General features: G+C 36.6%; 1 protein-coding gene across 15 annotated transcripts in view; it reads left to right on the plus strand.

Moving 5' to 3' along the window:
- The first annotated feature begins 314 nt into the window (after nucleotides 1–314).
- The window catches only part of LOC129536674 (C-type lectin domain family 2 member B-like), a 38170-nt gene continuing 20177 nt past the window's right edge, over nucleotides 315–18307 (plus strand). For 4 of the 15 annotated variants that reach the window (XR_016037681.1, XR_016037682.1, XR_016037680.1 and 1 more), the window contains exons 1-3: nucleotides 1788–2326; nucleotides 5764–5880; nucleotides 13769–13932. Coding sequence is in view for 3 of the 15 variants with exons in the window: in XM_088837348.1 (XP_088693474.1) it covers nucleotides 2291–2326; nucleotides 17843–17946 (140 nt within the window). In the remaining 12 variants the exon portion in view is untranslated. The other 11 variants (XR_016037683.1, XR_016037691.1, XR_016037690.1 and 8 more) reach the window with 11 other exon arrangements.

Below are 18307 nucleotides of genomic sequence, written 5' to 3' on the forward strand. Positions count from 1 at the left end.
ATTACTTTATATTATTCTATTGGTTTTGCCACACATTGACATCACACTTTCTTACTCTACTTTCCTCTCTGTTCTTATTGCCTTCCCCTGCCTTGGTGTCCCTGTCAGACAAATGTAGTGTTGATCCCAAAGCAGTCACTGGGACACCAGCTGCTTTTCTTTAGTTTTCTGCCTCCTCTTTAATTTTTTAATAAATTATATTTATTTGTTTTGGTTGTGCTGTGTCTTTGCTGCTGCACCGGCTTTTCTCTAGTAACAGCGAGTTGGGACCTCTCTCTAGTTTCCGTGTGCGGGCTTTTCATCGTGGTGGCTTCTCTTGTTGCAGGGTATGGCTTCTAGGGCACTCAGGCTTCAGTAGTTATGGATCCCGGGCTCTAGCGCACAGGCTCAATAATTGTGGTGCTCGGGCTTAGTTGCTCCCCTGTATGTGGGATCTTCCCAGATTAGAGATCAAACTATGTCTCCCGCATTGGCTGTTGCTGCTTAGTCGCTTCAGTCCTGTCCAACTCTGTGTGACCCTATGGACTACAACCTGCCAGGCTCCTCTGTCCAGGGATTCTCCAGGCAAGAATACTTGAGTGGTTTTGTCATGCCTTACTCCAGGAGATTTTCCCAACCCAGGGGTCAAACCGAGGTCTCTTTCAGGCCGATTCTTTACCACTGAGCCACCAGGATTGGCAGGCAGATTCTTTACCAGTGAGCCACCAGGGAAGCCCTAGTTTTCTTCTTAATGTAAGTACTTTTGACCCTTCATATTAGCAGCTTTTACACTGGGGAGTCAATCAGTTGTGGATGGGAATCCATGGATGGGGAACTCAGGGTACCCAGGGCTCATGGGAGAGCAGACTGTAAGGAACCTGAGTGTGCTCGAATTCTGGTATCTGTGGCGTCCATAGCAGGGAGAGGAGGATCTGGACTGAATTCCCCACAAATACCAAGAGTCGACTATATTTAGATATATTGCGGGCAAACAGGAAATCATTTCAAAATTCTGATGGGGACAGATGTGAAAAGGAAACAAGAGTCCTGATAATATTGCAGCAAAATTAGAAGTGAGCCTTTTCTTAAACAAAAATAAGACTTTTCTGATAAGAAAAATAAGGAAACAACGAACAGGTGGGGAAACAGCAGAAACTGGCCTGAGAGAGTTAAAGCAATCTTGGTTATTCTTTAGCTGTTTCTACTAACAAACGCTTGTATCTGTACTTGTCCTTCCCAAACCCAAACAAAGTCAATTACTCTCTGACTCTGTACGAGTTATACTCTGCATCTGGCATTCTTTTCCTCTTGTAACATTTTTCATTTCAGAAAGAAGGCCACAGTCAATAACTGCTGAAAAGACCAGCCCCAGATATCCAGTTGCCTGATGCCAGCTGTGGCTGTTTTGAAATTTTGCAAAAGAAAAAAAAAAGGAAGACCTTCCTTAGGATACAAAACCTGTCCCTATTTCCCAGAGGCAGGGCACAGTTCTTAAGGCGCTAGCTTCCTGAGTTTTGCCTTTTGCCTGGCAAAGAATAAAGCTCTTTTCTGTTTCTCCAAAACTCTGTCTCTAATCTTTTGGATATCAGTATACAGGGAGTCAAGATTTTTGGCATCAATAACACTAGTATAATAGCATTATCATCTTGAATATTCATGTAGCATTCTGAGTACTTTTTTAACTTTCTTTTTCTCTTTTTCCGTGTGTGTGAGTGGGCACGCATGCGAATATGCACACACACGCTTATGCACACTTCTGCTCAGGATGTTTCTGTTTGAAACATAAAATGCTTTTTATTTCGGTTTCAGTAGCCACTTTAAATCATAGCTCTCTCCTCTTTAATTTCATCACCTTTGAGATGGCCTTTCTTAACACTTGATAATGAAACCATAACGTCCTTAAAGCATGCCTTTTAATGAATTAAAGGGAGTCGTGTGTCACTAGTCATGTGTCACTTTCATGAGAATTTAAGTGCCACTTGAAGGTTTTTGATTTATGGGTCAGATGACGGTCCTTATTGAGTAAAGAAGAATACATGCTTTTCTCTTCATTATTTAGCATAACTTCCCTCCTTTCCAGTAACTGTTTTGTGTTTGTTTCCCAGGGAGCAAACTATATAGACAATAGTACGACTCAATCTTCATCACATGATTACTTTCCTTTTGAGAGATCTACTTAAATAAGCTGTGTTTTACTTCAGAGTAGCTTAACTGTAGTTTGGAGTTGTGTTGTAAAAACGTTTTTTTTTTTTTACATTAAAATTAAAACTTTGAAGAGAGGAGTCATCAAGTATGCAGTCAGCTCACAAGGATGCAAGCAAACAAGAAGCTGATGAAAAGAAATGAGGTAAGAACATTTCCAATTGTTCAGAATGAAAGCTACTTATTGAAATTATGAATCATAACTTCATAACAAAGGTTTTGAAAGTCCTGAGTAGGGTTTTACAGTTTTTTCCATCAAGGCAAAAAAAAAAAAAAATAACCCTTTTGTGCTGTTAAATTAAAATTGGTAATTATTTTGTCCTTGTAATTCAGATTCACTTTATCTTAATTGATAATGGAGGAAGATTATCCATACTGTAAAACTGTTCAAGATTAGGTTCCACTTTTACTAAATAGTCAATCAAATCTGTACTTCAAGAGAGGTTAGATATGAACCATAGCCATTCAATGTCTAGAATACATATGTGATATGAAATAACTGGCAAATATTTGTAATATTTTAAAAGATTGTTTATGGGCCATGAGTAGAGTCAACATAAACTACTCTTTAGAGGTACTTAATAGCAGAGTGATTATCTCCTTCTTCTATTCTTATCTAAGCAATTGCTGGTACCCTAATGTTCTTGAGATATCTCTGGCAATTTTTAAATGGAGAAGGAAGGAAAATGTACTAAAAAAAAAAAACAACACAAAACTTAGGAAACAATTTGGTGGCATTGGATGTTTTAAATAGAAAGTTCAGAGTAGGTAAGATCCAAATTCTAAATCTATTAGTAACAGTACAATCTTTCAAAGTTTTTTGAACAGGGGTCCTTAAATAGGTAGAAACAGAGTTGAGGAAATGAAGTTAAAGTGCATTAAAGAAAGCAATCTGTGATTTAGTGATGGTGGTGAGTTTTAAAATTTGCCATTTAATTTTGTTTTAGTCTACCAGTGTTATGGGCTTCCCAGAGGGTGCAGTGGTAAAGCATCTGCCTGCCAGTGCAGCAGATGCGAGAGACTTGGGTTCGATTTCTGGGTCAGCCAGATCCCGTGGAGGAGGAAATGGCAACCCACTCCAATATTTTTGCCTGGAAAATTCCATGAGCCTGGAGGGCTATAGTCCAGGAGCTCACAGTCAGACACAACTGAACACGAACACACGTACACCAGCATTATACAACAGTCAAAAATATTGTTGCAGTTCATATTAGCATGTATAAATGCTTTATTCCTCATTTTTTTTCACAATTTAATAATTCTAAGGTTAGATCAAAGAAGGTTAGGGACAATGGGATTAAATATTAGATAACATGAAAATATCTAAAACAAAGTTTTAAGAGTGTTTTCTACCCACTCATAAAACCAATGTTAGCTTTTGCCTTATATATCAATAAACAGTGTAAATTTATATATTTTATGCATACATTTATATGTATCACATAAATATATAAATTAAATTTTATGTAGTATATATAATATCTATATCATGTATATGTATTTTGACATTTTAAACACCATTGAAATAGTAATAACTTAACGTGTCATGTAATTCATTTCTAAACTCTTAATATTTTTAAAAATTTTGTTTTCTCTTATTCTTTCTGCATATTGGTATTTTGTGATTTTTTTTCTATAGCTGTGAACTCAGAAAAAGGGGATTTTATTTGGTTTTAAATTCATTGGTCACCCTGGATCTTTTCTCTTATCTCCTTGGAGAAGATCAGAGTCAGAAACTGAGAGAAATTAGTTGTCACTGAAGCTTCTTTATAGGAAAAATAATTGGAACATTTAGCTATTTATACTATAACAGGGATGAATGTAGAACTATTTTAGTTACACTGTTAATTAAATAGATTTTTATCAAGCTGCCCTGGGATTTTTTTTTTTTATTCCTTCATTGTACACACTTGGCTTCCCCAGTGGCTCAGCGATAAAGAATCCGCCTGCAATGCAGGAGACCCTGGTTCAATTCCTGGATCAGGAAGATCCGCTGGAGAAGGGAAAGGCTACCCACTCTAGTATTCTGTTCTGGAGAACCATGGACTACAGTCCATGGGGTCGCAAAGAGTCAGACATGACTGAATGACTTTCACTTTCTTTTATTTAATTCCTGTTATAAGCCAGACCTGAAAACATAGTACATAATATATCCTTTAATTTTAAAAAAGAGGGATGTTAATGGTCGAGGTCTCTTAAGGTCTGTGTTCTGAAGTCCCAGGGTGTCACTTCTACCACGTTCTATTGGTCAGAGGGAGACACAAGACTAATTCATATTCAAGTGTTGGGAAATGCAGTATATGCGTCGTGGCAGGAGAAATAGCATGATTGTGTTCCAAAGGGGTGGTGGACACAGAAAGGCATGATTCTTTGGGAGCCGTTTTTAACAATTTGTTACAGGTAGGAAGAACAACAAAGTGTTAACTGAAAATATTAGAATATAAAACAGTGGGCAAATGATGATTGTACTCGTTTAAAATTACCAGTATTTGGGAGGGAGGTTATACATGTAAAAATGGATTAAAAAGATCTATGTGTGGAGGGATGTTAACACAACTGATAACACTGGCTATTTCTAAAGAGGGTAAATTTAGATTTATTTTAAATTTAATTTCTTAGGAGGACTTCCCTGACAGTTCAGTAGTTTAGACTCCAGGCTCGCAAGGCAGGGGGTTCAGATTCAATCCCTGGCCAAGGAACTAAGATACCACGTGCCGCATGGTACAGCCAAAAAAAAAAAATTCATGATTAAAAATAATTATTTCTTTTATATATCCACTAAGGAAAAAATTTATCCAATAAAAAAAGCAACTAGTCCTTCACTAAGTAAAAAAGACAGGGAGAATAATTTTGTCAATAATTTTATTGTCTGTCTTAAAGTATCTGCTATAATTTTTTACATTTCATGAAATCTTACATTAAGGATAAATATTTTATAATCACATGAAATAATAAAAAGTTTAATTTCAAGAAACTTGTATACCAATTTTATTTTTTTCCTAAATGACCACTAACAAAAACAGTTCCTCACAGAGATTTGTTCTGATCTACTGAATTTGTAGATTGGGAAATACAGAACTAGAAAAAAAAGTTGACTCATCCAAGTTCCCTTGTTAGTGGTGAAAATCTCAATTCTAAATTTTTTGATTGATTATTCCATGGCCTTTCAAATATACTATACTGTCTATCCTTTAAAATTAAATTTTTATTAGTTATAAAGTAGATTTTCTTAGAAATATTCAAGGAATGTTAGGATGTGCTAATGTTAGGATGTGTTGAAGGTCTGGAGGTGGCTTCAGGCTTGAGGAAATTCTACTAGAAAAGTCACATATTTGATCCCTTGGGCTGTGGCAGTAAAGTTCATAGTAACATCTGGATTTGATAAAAGACTCTCCTGAGAAATTTCAGCCAAAAGAAAAAACCATGTTTCATTTTTTTTTCCTATATGACAAACAGAAAAAGTGCATTTTGTGTCATCTCCTTGTGAAATATTGGCGTAAAAAAGTTTGTCAGGTACGGTTTTGAATGCAAATTAGGTCTTTCTTTTACCTGTTTCTTAAGTGGTGTTTTGTTTTGTTTCAGATGTTAAAGACAAGCAGTACAAGTAGTGTAAAAGGAGACTTATTTTTCCATTAACAATATCTGTAGGTGTTACTATTGTTTTAACATTAACAATATATATTGTTATATATTTTTCAGGTGAGTAAATTACACCTTTTCATTTCTTCAATTATATTTTTTGTTTTCAGAGCTTCCTACTGTCTGATACTTTTCCTTTCTGCCTCGGTCATAATCTTTTCTCATTCTCAGTTCCTTCCCATTATCCTTGAATGGGTATCAGTGAATGAATGTTTATGAATTACACAATCTACATTAAGGCATAGGGAGATGTAAAGTTGATTACGACAAAATCTTTCACCCTGATAGCCTGAGTGACTGAACTGAACTGATGCATAGGTCAGATTTTGTATATAATACCACAGGTAGTAGATAGGCCAACCAAAAGAGTATGCAAATGTCTGTTGCTCAAGAATTTTGTTAATGAGTTGTCAGTTTTACCCAATCTAGTCATTCTTTTTTTTTTATTTATTTTATTCATTTATTTGTTGGCTGTGCTGGGTCTTCATTGTTGCAATAGGTTTTCTCTAGCTGCAGTAAGCAGAAATTACTCTAGTTGCAGTGTGGGAGCTTCTCATTGTGGTAGCTTCTCTTGTGGCAAAGCACGGGCTCAGTAGTTGTGGTACACAGGCTTAGTTGCCTCACGGCATGTGGAATCTTCCTGGGTCAGGGATCAAACCCGTGTTCCCTGCATTGGCAGGCGGATTCTTAACCACTGGATCACCAGGGAAGTCCATTTTTGCCATTCTGATGAGTGTGCGTTGGTACGTTTGTTGGTACCTATTTGCGACTTTGATTAACATTCTCTTGATGACCAATACTGTAAGCTCCTTTTCACATTTCGTTGCTCAGTCACTCGGTCATGTCCAACTCTTTGCTACCCCATGGAACTGCAGGATGCCAGGTTTCCCTGTCCTTTATCATCTCCCGGAGCTTGCTCAAACTCACGTCCATTGAGTCGGTGATGCCTTTCAACCATCTTCATTCTCTGTCGTCCCCATCTCCTCCTGCCTTCAATCTTTCCCTGCATCAGGGTCATTTCCAATGAGTCAGCTCTTCGCATCAGGTGGCCAAAGTATTGACACTACAGCCACAGCATCAGTCCCTCCAATGAATATTCAGGATAGTTTTCCTTTAGGAAATCCTTTTCACAGTTACTGCTTTTCACATTTACTGCTCATTTAACTGCAATATTTTATGAAGGGATATCCTTACCTTGTACCTGATTCTAGAGGGAAAACCTCCAATTTTTCACTATTAAATAAGAAATTAGCTGTAGGGTTATTTTTGTTTTTATGGTGAATAGTTTATCAGGTTGGCATAGCTCCCCTCTATTCCTAGTTTACTGAGAATTTTTGCTGTGAATGAGTGTTAATTTTTTCGGATGCTCATATTGGTATGATCATGTGATTTTTCTTTTTTAGCCTGTTAATAAGATGGATTATATTAATGGGTTTTCAAATGTTGAATCATCCTTGCAGACCTGGGATAAACCCTGCTTTTTCATAGTGTATAATTCTCTTTGTACACTGTTAGATTTGTCTTACCAATATTTTGATAAGAATTTTTGGACCTATGCCCATGAGAGATATTGGTCTGTAGTTTTCTCTTTTTTTTCAATTTCTTTGGTTTTGTGGTTAAGATAATGCTGGCCTCATGTAATGGGTTAAGATGCATTCCCTCTGATTTTATTCTTTAAAAGAGTTGTCAACAATTGCTGTTTTCTTCCTCAGTTGTTTGGTAGTGAACACATCTGAGCCTGTTGCTTTCTGTGTTTTAGGACATTACTGATTATTAATTCAATTTCTTTAATAGGTATGAGCCTATTTACATTGTTTATTTCTTCTTTTGTGAGTTTTGGAAGATTGCATCTTTCAGGGAATTGGTCCATTTCATATAAGTCATTAAGCTTGTAGGCTTAACTTGTTCACAGTATTCCTTTATTATCTTTTGTGGCATGTGTAGTGATGTTATTTCTTCTGTTTCTGATATGATTAATTTGTGTCTCCTTTATTTTCTAAGTTAACTTTGCTAGAGGTTTACTGATTTTATTGTTCTTCGCAAAGAAAGAGCTTTTGTTGGCTTCTCTATTAATTTCCCATTTTCAGTTTCATTGTTTTTTGCTCTGTGATTCTTATTATTTCTGCTCTATTTTTCTTGGGTTTAATTTTCACTTCTTTTCCTAGTTTCCTAAGGAAGGGATGTAGATTGCTGATTTTAAAACTTTCTTGTTTTCTAACGTTTGAATTCAGTGCTATTTATTTTTTTCTAAGGACTGCATTTGCTTCTTCCCATCAGTTTTGATGAGTTGTGTTTTCATGTTTATTTAATTCAAATTGCTTTTTAAATTCTCTGTATTTCCTTTTTGACGCATGTGTTATTTAATAGTGTATTCTTTCATCTCTACATATTTTGGGGATATCTAATTATCTTTCTGTTATTTATTTCTATTTTAATTCCACTGTGATCAGAAAACATAATTAATTTTTCTTTAGATTTTGTTAGTGTTAATAGTAACTATTAATTTTTATATTTTATCTTCATTTTCATTTGTATGTTTATGTAATCATTCAGATTATCTGCAAATAATAATGATTTTATTTATTCTATTGAAATCTTTGTATCTTTTTATATATTTATATTGCCTCATTTCACTGCCTAATACTTCCAGTAAAAGGTTGAGAACTGTGAGAACTTCCATCTTTATCTCATTCTTAATATACATAAGAAACTTTTAAATATTTATATACTCAGAATGATTATTTATAGATATTCTTAATCAAATAAAGGTTATTTGATTATTCTTAATTAAATAATTCTTAGATAGCCAAAGAGTTTTTTTCTAAAAGGACATAGAATGTTATCAAGTACAACTAAGAAATGCTTAGTTTGTCTCTTCTTTCTGTTAATGTGTTGAATTACACAGTTTTACAAAATGTTATAGTAAAGCTTCCTATCTGGAATAAACTCAATTTGATTATAAAATATTAACCTTTGTAACATTCTTGAATTAACCTGGCTTATATTTTGTTTATGATAATATGTGCATATGCTCATGCAAGGCTGGACTATAATTTCCTATTTTTATAACAATGTTGTTAGCAATATTGAAATTATGTGAAAGTGTTAGGTGCTCGATCATATCAGATTCTTTCCAACCTCATGGACTGTGTAGCCCACTAGGCTACTCTGTCCATGGGCTTCTCCAGGCCAGAATACTGGAGTGGGTTGCCATTCCCTTCTCCAGGGGATCTTCCCAACACAGGGATCAAACCCAGGTCTCCCATGCTGCAGGCAGATTCTTTACCATCTGAGCCACCAATATTATGCTAGCCTCTAAAACTGAGCTGTAAAAGATTCCGTCCTACTCTGTTTTCTGAAAAAGATTGGGCAACATTGCTATATGATTAGATGAGTGCACATGTGAATCCACCTGGACCCGGAGATTTCTTTGTGTGGATTTTTTTTCATTAAAAGTTTAATTTCTTCACTACACAGAGTATTTATTCACATTTCCCTTTCCTTTATCAATTTTGCTGTGTTGTTCAGAAATTTCTCTTTTATTTCTAGTATTGCTAGTTTGTCTCAGTTCAGTTCAGTCACTCAAACGTGTCCGACTCTCCGCGACCCCATGAATCACAGCACACCAGGCCTCCCTGTCCATCACCAACTCCCGGAGTTCACCCAAACTCATGTCCACAGAATCGGTGATGCCATCCAGCCATCTCATTCTCTGTCATCCCCTTCTCCTCCTGCCCCCAACCTTTCCCAGCATCAGAGTCTTTTCCAGTGAGTCAACTCGTCTCATGAGGTGGCCAAAGTATTGCAGTTTCAGCTTTAGCATCAGTCCTTCCAATGAACACCCAGAATTGATCTCCTTTGGAGTGGACTGGTTGGATCTCCTTGCAGCCCAAGGGACTCTCAAGAGTCTTCTCCAACACCACAGTTCAAAAGCATCAATTCTTCGGCGATCAGCTTTCTTCACAGTCCAACTCTCACATCCATACATGACCACGGGAAAAACCATAGCCTTGACTAGACAGACCTTTGTTGGCAAAGTAATGTCTCTGCTTTTTAATATACTATCAAGGTTGGTCATAACTTTCCTTGCAAGGAGTAAGCGTCTTTTAATTTCATGGCTGCAATCAGCATCCACAGTGATTTTGGAGCCCAAAAAAATAAAGTCTGACACTATTTCCACTGTTTTTCCATCTATTTCCCATGAAGTGATGGGACCAGATGCCATGATCTTTGTTTTCTGAATGTTGAGCTTCAAGCCAACCTTTTCACTCTCCTCTTTCACTTTCATCAAGAGGCTTTTGAGTTCCTCTTCACTTTCTGCCATAAGGGTAGTGTCATCTACATATCTGAGGTTATTGATATTTCTGCCAGCAATCTTGATTCCAGCTTGTGCTTCTTCCAGCCCAGTGTGCCTCATGATGTACTCTGCATATAAGTTAAATAAGCAGGGTGACAATATAGAGCCTTGACATACTCCTTTTCCTATCTGGAAACAGTCTGTTGTTCCATGTACAGTTCTGACTGTTGCTTCCTGACCTGCATACAGGTTTCTCAAGAGGCAGGTCAGGTGGTCTGGGATTCCCATCTCTTTCAGAATTTTCTACAGTTTATTGTGATCCACACAGTCAAAGGCTTTGGCATAGTCAATGAAGCAGAAATAGATGCTCTTCTGAAACTCTCTTGCTTTCTCCATGATCCAGTGGATGTTGGCAATTTGATCTCTGGTTCCTCTGCCTTTTCGAAAACCTGCTTGAACATCTGGGAGTTCACGGTTCACATATTGCTGAAGCCTGGCTTGGAGAATTTTGAGCATGACTTTACTAGCGTGTGAGATGAATGCAATTGTGCGGTAGTTTGAGCATTCTTTGGCATTGCCTTTCTTTGGGATTGAAATGAAGACTGACCTTTTCCAGTCCTGTGGCCACTGCTGAGTTTTCCAAATTTGCTGGCATATTGAGTGCAGCACTTTCACAGCATCATCTTTCAAGATTTGAAATAGCTCAACTGGAATACCATCACCTCCACTAGCTTTGTTCGTAGTGATGCTCTCTAAGGCCCACTTGACTTCACATTCCAAGATGTCAGGCTCTAGGTCAATGATCACGTTATCGTGACTATCTTGGTTGTGAAGATCTTTTTTGTACAGTTCTTCTGTGTATTCTTGCCACCTCTTCTTAATATCTTCTGCTTCTATTAGGTCCATACCATTCCTGTCCTTTATCGAGCCCATCTTTGCATGAAATGTTCCCTTGGAATCTCTAATTTTCTTGAAGAGATCTCTTGTTTTTCCTATTCTGTTGTTTTCCTCTATTTCTTTGCATTGATCACTGAGGAAGGCTTTCTTATCTCTCCTTGCTATTCTTTGGGACTTGCATTCAGACGCTTATATCTTTCCTTTTCTCCTTTGCTTTTCACTTCTTTTCTTTTCACAGCTATTTGTAAGGCCTCCTCAGACAGCCATTTTGCTTTTTTGCATTTCTTTTCCATGGGGATGGTCTTGGTCCCTGTCTCCTGTACAATGTCACGAACCTCCATCCAGACTTCATCAGGCACTCTATCTATCAGATCTAGTCCCTTAAATCTATTTTTCACTTCCACTGTATAATCATAAGGGATTTGATTTAGGTCATATCTGAATGGTCTAGTGGTTTTCCCTACTTTCTTCAATTTCAGTCTGAATTTGGCACTAAGGAGTTCATGATCTGAGCCACAGTCAGCTCCTGGTCTTGTTTTTGCTAGTTTGTCTACTTCCCTTTAAAAAGGTGTTTTTCTTTTTTCAGCTAATGTTCTATCTGTTCTAGATTATTCAAAAAGCCAACAATGAGTTTCTTGACTTTTTTGCTTTATATTAGTTCCTATTCAATTGTTTTCTGGTCTTTTTTTTTTTTAATGGAGTCTTTCTACTTTTTACTTTTAATTTATCACTCTGAGATAATTAATTAAGAAAACATAAATTTAAACCAATAAATTTTCTTCTAAGATTAAAGGAAATGTACTGTGTAGTTCAGTGGTTAGGATGCCATGCTTTCATTGCTGAGAGTCCGGGTTCTTTCCCTTGTCAGGGAACTAAGCTCCCACAAGCCACATGGCATGGCCAAAAATAAAAGAGAAAGACCCACAAGCTTAGTTGTATCCATAATTTTTAATATGATATATATCACATATATCAAAAGATATGTAATCACCTTTCATTTAAAACACAGTTTTATTCCCAAGATTTCTTTTTTTTTTTTCTTTGATTCATGAACTATTTAGCATTGCATTTCTTAATTTACCGCCTTTGGTGATTTTTTTAAAAACAATTTTTACTGGTATATGGCTCAATTCTACCACAATCAGGTGGCACACTGTTAATGTTTCTACCTTTTAAAATCTGCTGTTAAAACTTTATTGTCCCATATTTTAGTAAATGTTTTGTGTGCTTTTTTGAGAATGTATATTCTGTAGTTGTTACTTTTAGCTCTAGGTGTATGTCAACTCAGTTTTGTTACTTATGGTGTTCAAATGTTATTATTCTTAGACATTTGGACATGGGCTTCCCTGATAGCTCAGTTGGTTAAGAATCCGCCTGCAAGGCAAGAGACCCCGGTTCAATTCCTGGATCGGGAAGATCCCCTGGAGAAGGGATAGGCTATCCACTGGAGAATTCTTGGTCTTCCCTTGTGCTTCAGCTGGCTAAAAATCCACCTGCAATGTGGGAGACCTGGGTTCAATCCATGGATTGGGAAGATCCCCTGGAGAAGGGAATGGCTACCCACTCCAGTATATTGGCCTAGAGAAATCCATGGCCTGTATAGTCCGTGGGGTCGCAAAGAGTCGGACACAACTGAGTGACTTTCACTTAGACGTTTGGACCATTGTTTTATCAGTATTTAAGAGAAGAGTGCTAAAATGTTTACCATCTACAGGTACCTGGTATGAGGTGTTTAGGAGTGATAATTTAACTAACAGTTTTACCTCTAAGCACCATAGATCACCAGTATCCCATTTACCACTGGTGACTGGGTCATTGCCTTTAATGCAGATCACACTGGAAAACCAATAGCATATGTCATCCTTAAGGTTCTGTTCCCTTAGAACAACTTTTGATACCAAAAACTGATTCAGTCTGGGAGTGTTCAGAAAAGTAGTTGGCACAAATATTACAAGAATACAACTTTATTTTATTTTATTTCTACCATTTCTATATATTTCAAAATGATCACCATGATAGAACTAGTTACCATAGAAAAGATTTTAATATCAGAACTATGCATGACACAACTGGAAGGAATTGTGAAGAGATGATGTGGAAGGCTAAAGAGGAAATAGTCACTAATGATTTTGGCTTAAAGCACTAGTATGTTTGGAGAAGCCCCAGGTGAAGAAAGTCTAGAAACATCTAACTGTGGTGACTACAAGAGGAAACTCATGAAAAGGCTTGTGAACTTCCTATGCATAATGCCTCCAACAGTAATGAATTCTGCTTTATTTTCATCTTCTAAATTTCACATGAGTTCTTTCTGTTGGTTAACCTGGAACCACACAATGATGGTGGTATCTAGTTGAAACTGGAAACCGAGTACATGTCTTGTTAGTTATATAGTGTTTTATTATTTTCATTGCTTTCTTAGAGATTAAAATCTGTCCTAGATTTATAACAGTCTAAAGCAAATCAGTATTTTTAGTACCACCTGATACTAAAAGTGAGATCACATTGACTGCTCTAGGAAGGTCTATGAATCACTGAGTTTGGAGTTGAAAGCAGCGTGAGTGTCCTGTCACATTCTGGACTGTTCTCATTTAACCTAACATGAAGTCGGTTTTTAATTTGTTATGGAATAGACATGCAATTATGGCCATGAGCATCATTTCTTTGGTCACAATCCCATCCTTCCTCAATGACCTCAAAACACAGTGAAATATTATTTCATCTGATTCTTAAAATATGTATTTATCTCCACTGTAGTTAAAGAAGATAGGGGTGCTCAGTATTTCTGCCCAGATAATTGGATTGGTTTCCAAGATAAATGCTATTATTTTTCTAAAGAAGAAGAAGACCGGAATTCAAGTAGATACAACTGTTTGTCTCAAAATGCTAGCCTGGTTATGATTTCCACTACAAAAGAAAAAGTAAGTAATTTAATATGCATTCCTTATCAATTGCATTAAGTAGAGATACTGGAAGTATTCAAATTCCATTGTGGTCTTTAAAACATTTCAAACATGCCTGTTTATATATGCAAAATGTTGCAGAAGTTTAGAACATGCCATAGGAGATACAATTGAAAAAGTTAATGATATTTTGTTTGGAGAGTTTAAAACTCCGATCAAGTTGTAGACTTGATAGCTAGCTTTTCCATTTTAGGGAATATGAACAGAAGAGCTTTACACTATTTGGAAAACTTTTAAAACCCTCAAAGAGGAAGGATGGAATTCTCCATTTCACTTCCTTGGTGGAAACTTCCTCTGGCTACTCAATCTTGCTTTCCTGTCTTTCTCTGAGATCTCATGGCAGCCTCTGTCAGAGTGCTCACTATCAACAATGCAATAGGTGTAATTGAAAGTTTCCCTCTAGGCTGAAGTTATGAGTTTCCAGTGGCCAGATCGTCACCATATTTTATCTGAAATTGTATCCATTGCTGTAGCATATAGGCAGGTACAAATTAAAAGGTTAATGAATCTTTGTTCAAAAAACATTGATGGAAAAATGCAGTAAATAAAGAGAATCTCCAAGAGCTTTAATAAGCATGAGACCCTATACCTCTGCACTTATGAAATCTGTTCTTTCCCTGGGTGACTTATGTGGCAAGTATATTTTTTACTTTTGTTTCGTGTCTTTAAAAGTAAAGGGTCAATTTAAAAGGTAATTAACTTCATTAAAATTTGTGTGTGTTCTTCCCGGATGACTCAGTGGTAAAGAATCCGACTGCCAATGAAGGAGAGGCGGGTTCCATCCCTGAGTCAGAACCATCCCCTGGAGAAGGAAATGGCAACCCACTTCAGTATTCTTGCCTGGGAAATTCCATGGATGGAGGAGCCTGGCGGGCTGCAAAGAGTAGGACACGATTGAGCGATTAAAACAGTAATAACAAGATTGTTTAAATGTACAGCAGCACAGCGGTCAACATTGTTAAAAGAACTGTGTATTACTTTCAGGGTAAACAATGTATAGTTATGCAATCTGCCTGATTGGTTCAAATTTAAATAGATACAAACCAGGCTGGGGCAATTTATAGATCAGTGTAAGGAAACTAAACCATTTTGGAAGTAAGAGAAGACAGAAACCTGATAAAATGTGAAAAACTAGATATGTTAAGAGTAGACAAACCAAGTCAAAAAGTAAGATGCAGGCTTAGTTTAAGACAAGGAGCTTCTGTAGGAAATGGTTTCACTGTGGAATTTAACAAGACTCTTGATATGAACATTCTGAGAAATGCTTAAACAGTCCTTATAGTTCCTTTTGGGGAAAAAAGGATAACTTAGCAGCAAGATGGAAAAAAAAAAAATAACAAGTGACAAACAGAATGAGCATTTTGCATATGCTATCTGTGAAGAAGTAATGAAAGTAATGTATAAAAGAATTTTAAAAGGCTATTTTTATCTCATATGGAACTGTCAGTGCAGCATTATATCACAGGCTCAGTGAAACAAGTGACATAGAAAATAATCATGTGACTCTGGGTATGGGAAAAAACAACAAGAGGAAATATTTTCCTGGACCAGGAGGCTAGTAAGACAGTGGTCCAGAGACTTTTGCTACTTGCAAGGCCTGGTCCAATTTTAGCACACTGAGTGGCCCATCACTTCCCTAGATCTGGGAATGAGCCTTCCCAGCACTGCGGGACACAATGGCCATGAAATGGTGTCACATGGTCAGATATGTGGCTATGAAGGGACCCTGCTGACTGGAAGTTGGTACTTGCCAGCTGCCTCTACAAAGATTACATCATGACCATTGCAAGCTGCTGACCTTCAACACCCCCTGAAAGAAGTTCAGGGTGAAAATCAGGAATGAGGCACTCTGTGCTCTGAAAAAAAAAAAAAAAAAATTAAAAACTGGCAGAACAGGCCTTCAGATAGTTAGATCTCTTCAGAAAAAGTTTTTATGAGTTCCAATTCTTGCATCTTCTCATACCTAGAAAAACACTGACGTCATTAATGGTGAAATCTGCTTTGGCTATTAAAATTTTTTTTTACAATTAAAAGTCAAAATAGAGTAGCTATGGTTCAGACATCCTGGGAAATAACTATTTCCCAGATATCCTGAAAAAATGATATTACGGGTGTGATTTCAGATTAGACGCTGTGACCTAATGTAGAACTTAATGCTCCTGTAATGCATTTTTGCTTCTGTACTTTGCTTGCTGCTCATAAAACTAAAATTACTCCATTTTAAGATAAGTTTGTTTTTAAGTAAAGATTCCTAAAATTGTTTTTGAAAAAAATAAAATAGATGGAAAAAAAATTTAAAAATAAATAAAATCATGAAAAAAAATAAAAGGCTATTTTTAAAATTTAATTAAAATATTACAAATGTTTGTTTAAATTGACAAGTATTTTCTTAGTTAAAATGAGATGAAGCTTGCTTCATGAAAATTTCCCTGTATTTATTTGCACCTAGTTAGAATTGCCTTGTCTTTTTAACAAGCAGCTCCATGAGCTACTCTTTATTAAGCAAATAATGTTCAATGTTTTGCATAGGACTTTCCCTGTACCTTGTCATTTCCCAGTTCCCGGTCATCAAAAACGCAGCTCTACATGTTCATCCAATTTTTCCAGCTATTCAGTGCAATATATCCTGTTGATTTCCAATACATACATCCTGTCTTGCTTGCTTTTTCTGCCTTAAAACAAGCTCTTTCCTAAGCCTAGAACACAACTTGTCCTTTTCTTCCCGGATTCTGTATTTGTCATGGAATCTTTTACTCTTTCCAGGTATACCTCTTACAGTGCATCCCATGTGATAGTCTCCCATAAAGACTGGGATGCGCCTTCTGTAAACTAAAATTTCACGCTGTATTTATTATACTCATAATCTTCTCATTTAGTAGAATATTTTCTAACTCTAAATTTGCATGGATTTGCTCACTCTACAGCAAACCCTGGGAATCCAGGGACACTGTTTTCTTAATAGATTCCTTTGTAAACCCATAGCTTGGCTCAACGAATTGGATTCTTTCTCGAATAAATTCATGAAATGCTATAGAAGATGGTATATTAAAATGCCAAGGTTATTGGCATCACTGTTACCAGGTAGGAACGGACCACAGCGTTGTGATCTGTCATAATTCCTTTGTGTTTATATAAAACTGAAACAGGGAGTGATACAAAGTCAAGTTTATGGTTTTGCAACTATTTTGGGGCAGGTAGACTCAGTGACTTTCTGTGTAGAACATGATTTTATGGCATAAAAATCTCTAAGGTAGGAAAAATTTTCAACATCAAATGAATAAGGAGAAATATCAGAAAAAATAAAAATTTCCCCCAAAATGATGTCTTTAAAAATGTAAATATTTGGTTAAAAAAAATTGAAATTTGGGAATTAGGTTCTAAAGGAACTGGATACATGAAAGATGCGTGTGTATGGGTATGCAAACATGTGATAGTTGGAAGAAATGTTGAACTAAAATATTACATTAAATTCAACATACTAGTATTTACTGGGAAGTGAAAAAAAAACATAATACATATCTGATGATTAGGAAGTCTGTGTAAGAACTCAGTTGAAAAGTCTAGCTTTCTAGGAGTTCACAGACTAAAAATCTTGGAGGAATAGAGTTTCATACTGAATATTTATCAATTTGGAATCAAAAGTGTCTTAAAGAAACTTTCTCTGACAAATTTCTCTCGTTGTTTCATAAATGAGAAAATTGAGGGTCAGAAGGTAAAATACTTTTTCACAGTTACATAGCTGTTTTCCAGTGAAACTAGGATTTGAAGCTTTGTACCTTTCTCCTCACAACCTGCAAAGCAAGAGGGACACAATAAGTTGTAGTGAAAACTGACAAGTAAAATTATGAATTTTATTTTGTCTCTAAAGCATTTTCTTAAGCGATTCAAGTGTACTTCTGATCACTGGATTTGGAGAGACATGACAGAAAATCTAACAGGACAATGGGTGGGTGAAAACATACTTAACAAAGGGTGAGTGTCTTTTTTCTGGGATTATTTAAGTTTAGACAGTGCAGCTTTCCGGGCTTCTCTGGTAGCTCAGCTGGTAAAGAATTCACCTGCAATGCAGGTGACCCAGGTTCAATTCCTGGGTTGGAAAGTTCCCCTGGAGAAGGGATAAACTACCCACTCCAGTGTTCTTGAGCTTCCCTGGTGGCTCAGTTGGTAAAGAATTCGCCTGCAATGCAGGAGACCTGGGTTTGATCCCTGGGTTGGGAAGATTCCCTGAAGGAGGGAATGGCAACTCAATCCGGTATTCTTGCCTAGAGAATTCCCATGGACAGAGGAGCCTAGTGGGCTGCAGTCCATGGGGTTGCAGAGTCAGATGCGACCG

Source organism: Moschus berezovskii, chromosome 6 (genome assembly GCF_049115385.1).
Source record: "Moschus berezovskii isolate FMDL1 chromosome 6, NW_MosBer_1.0, whole genome shotgun sequence".
Taxonomy (NCBI): domain Eukaryota; kingdom Metazoa; phylum Chordata; class Mammalia; order Artiodactyla; family Moschidae; genus Moschus; species Moschus berezovskii.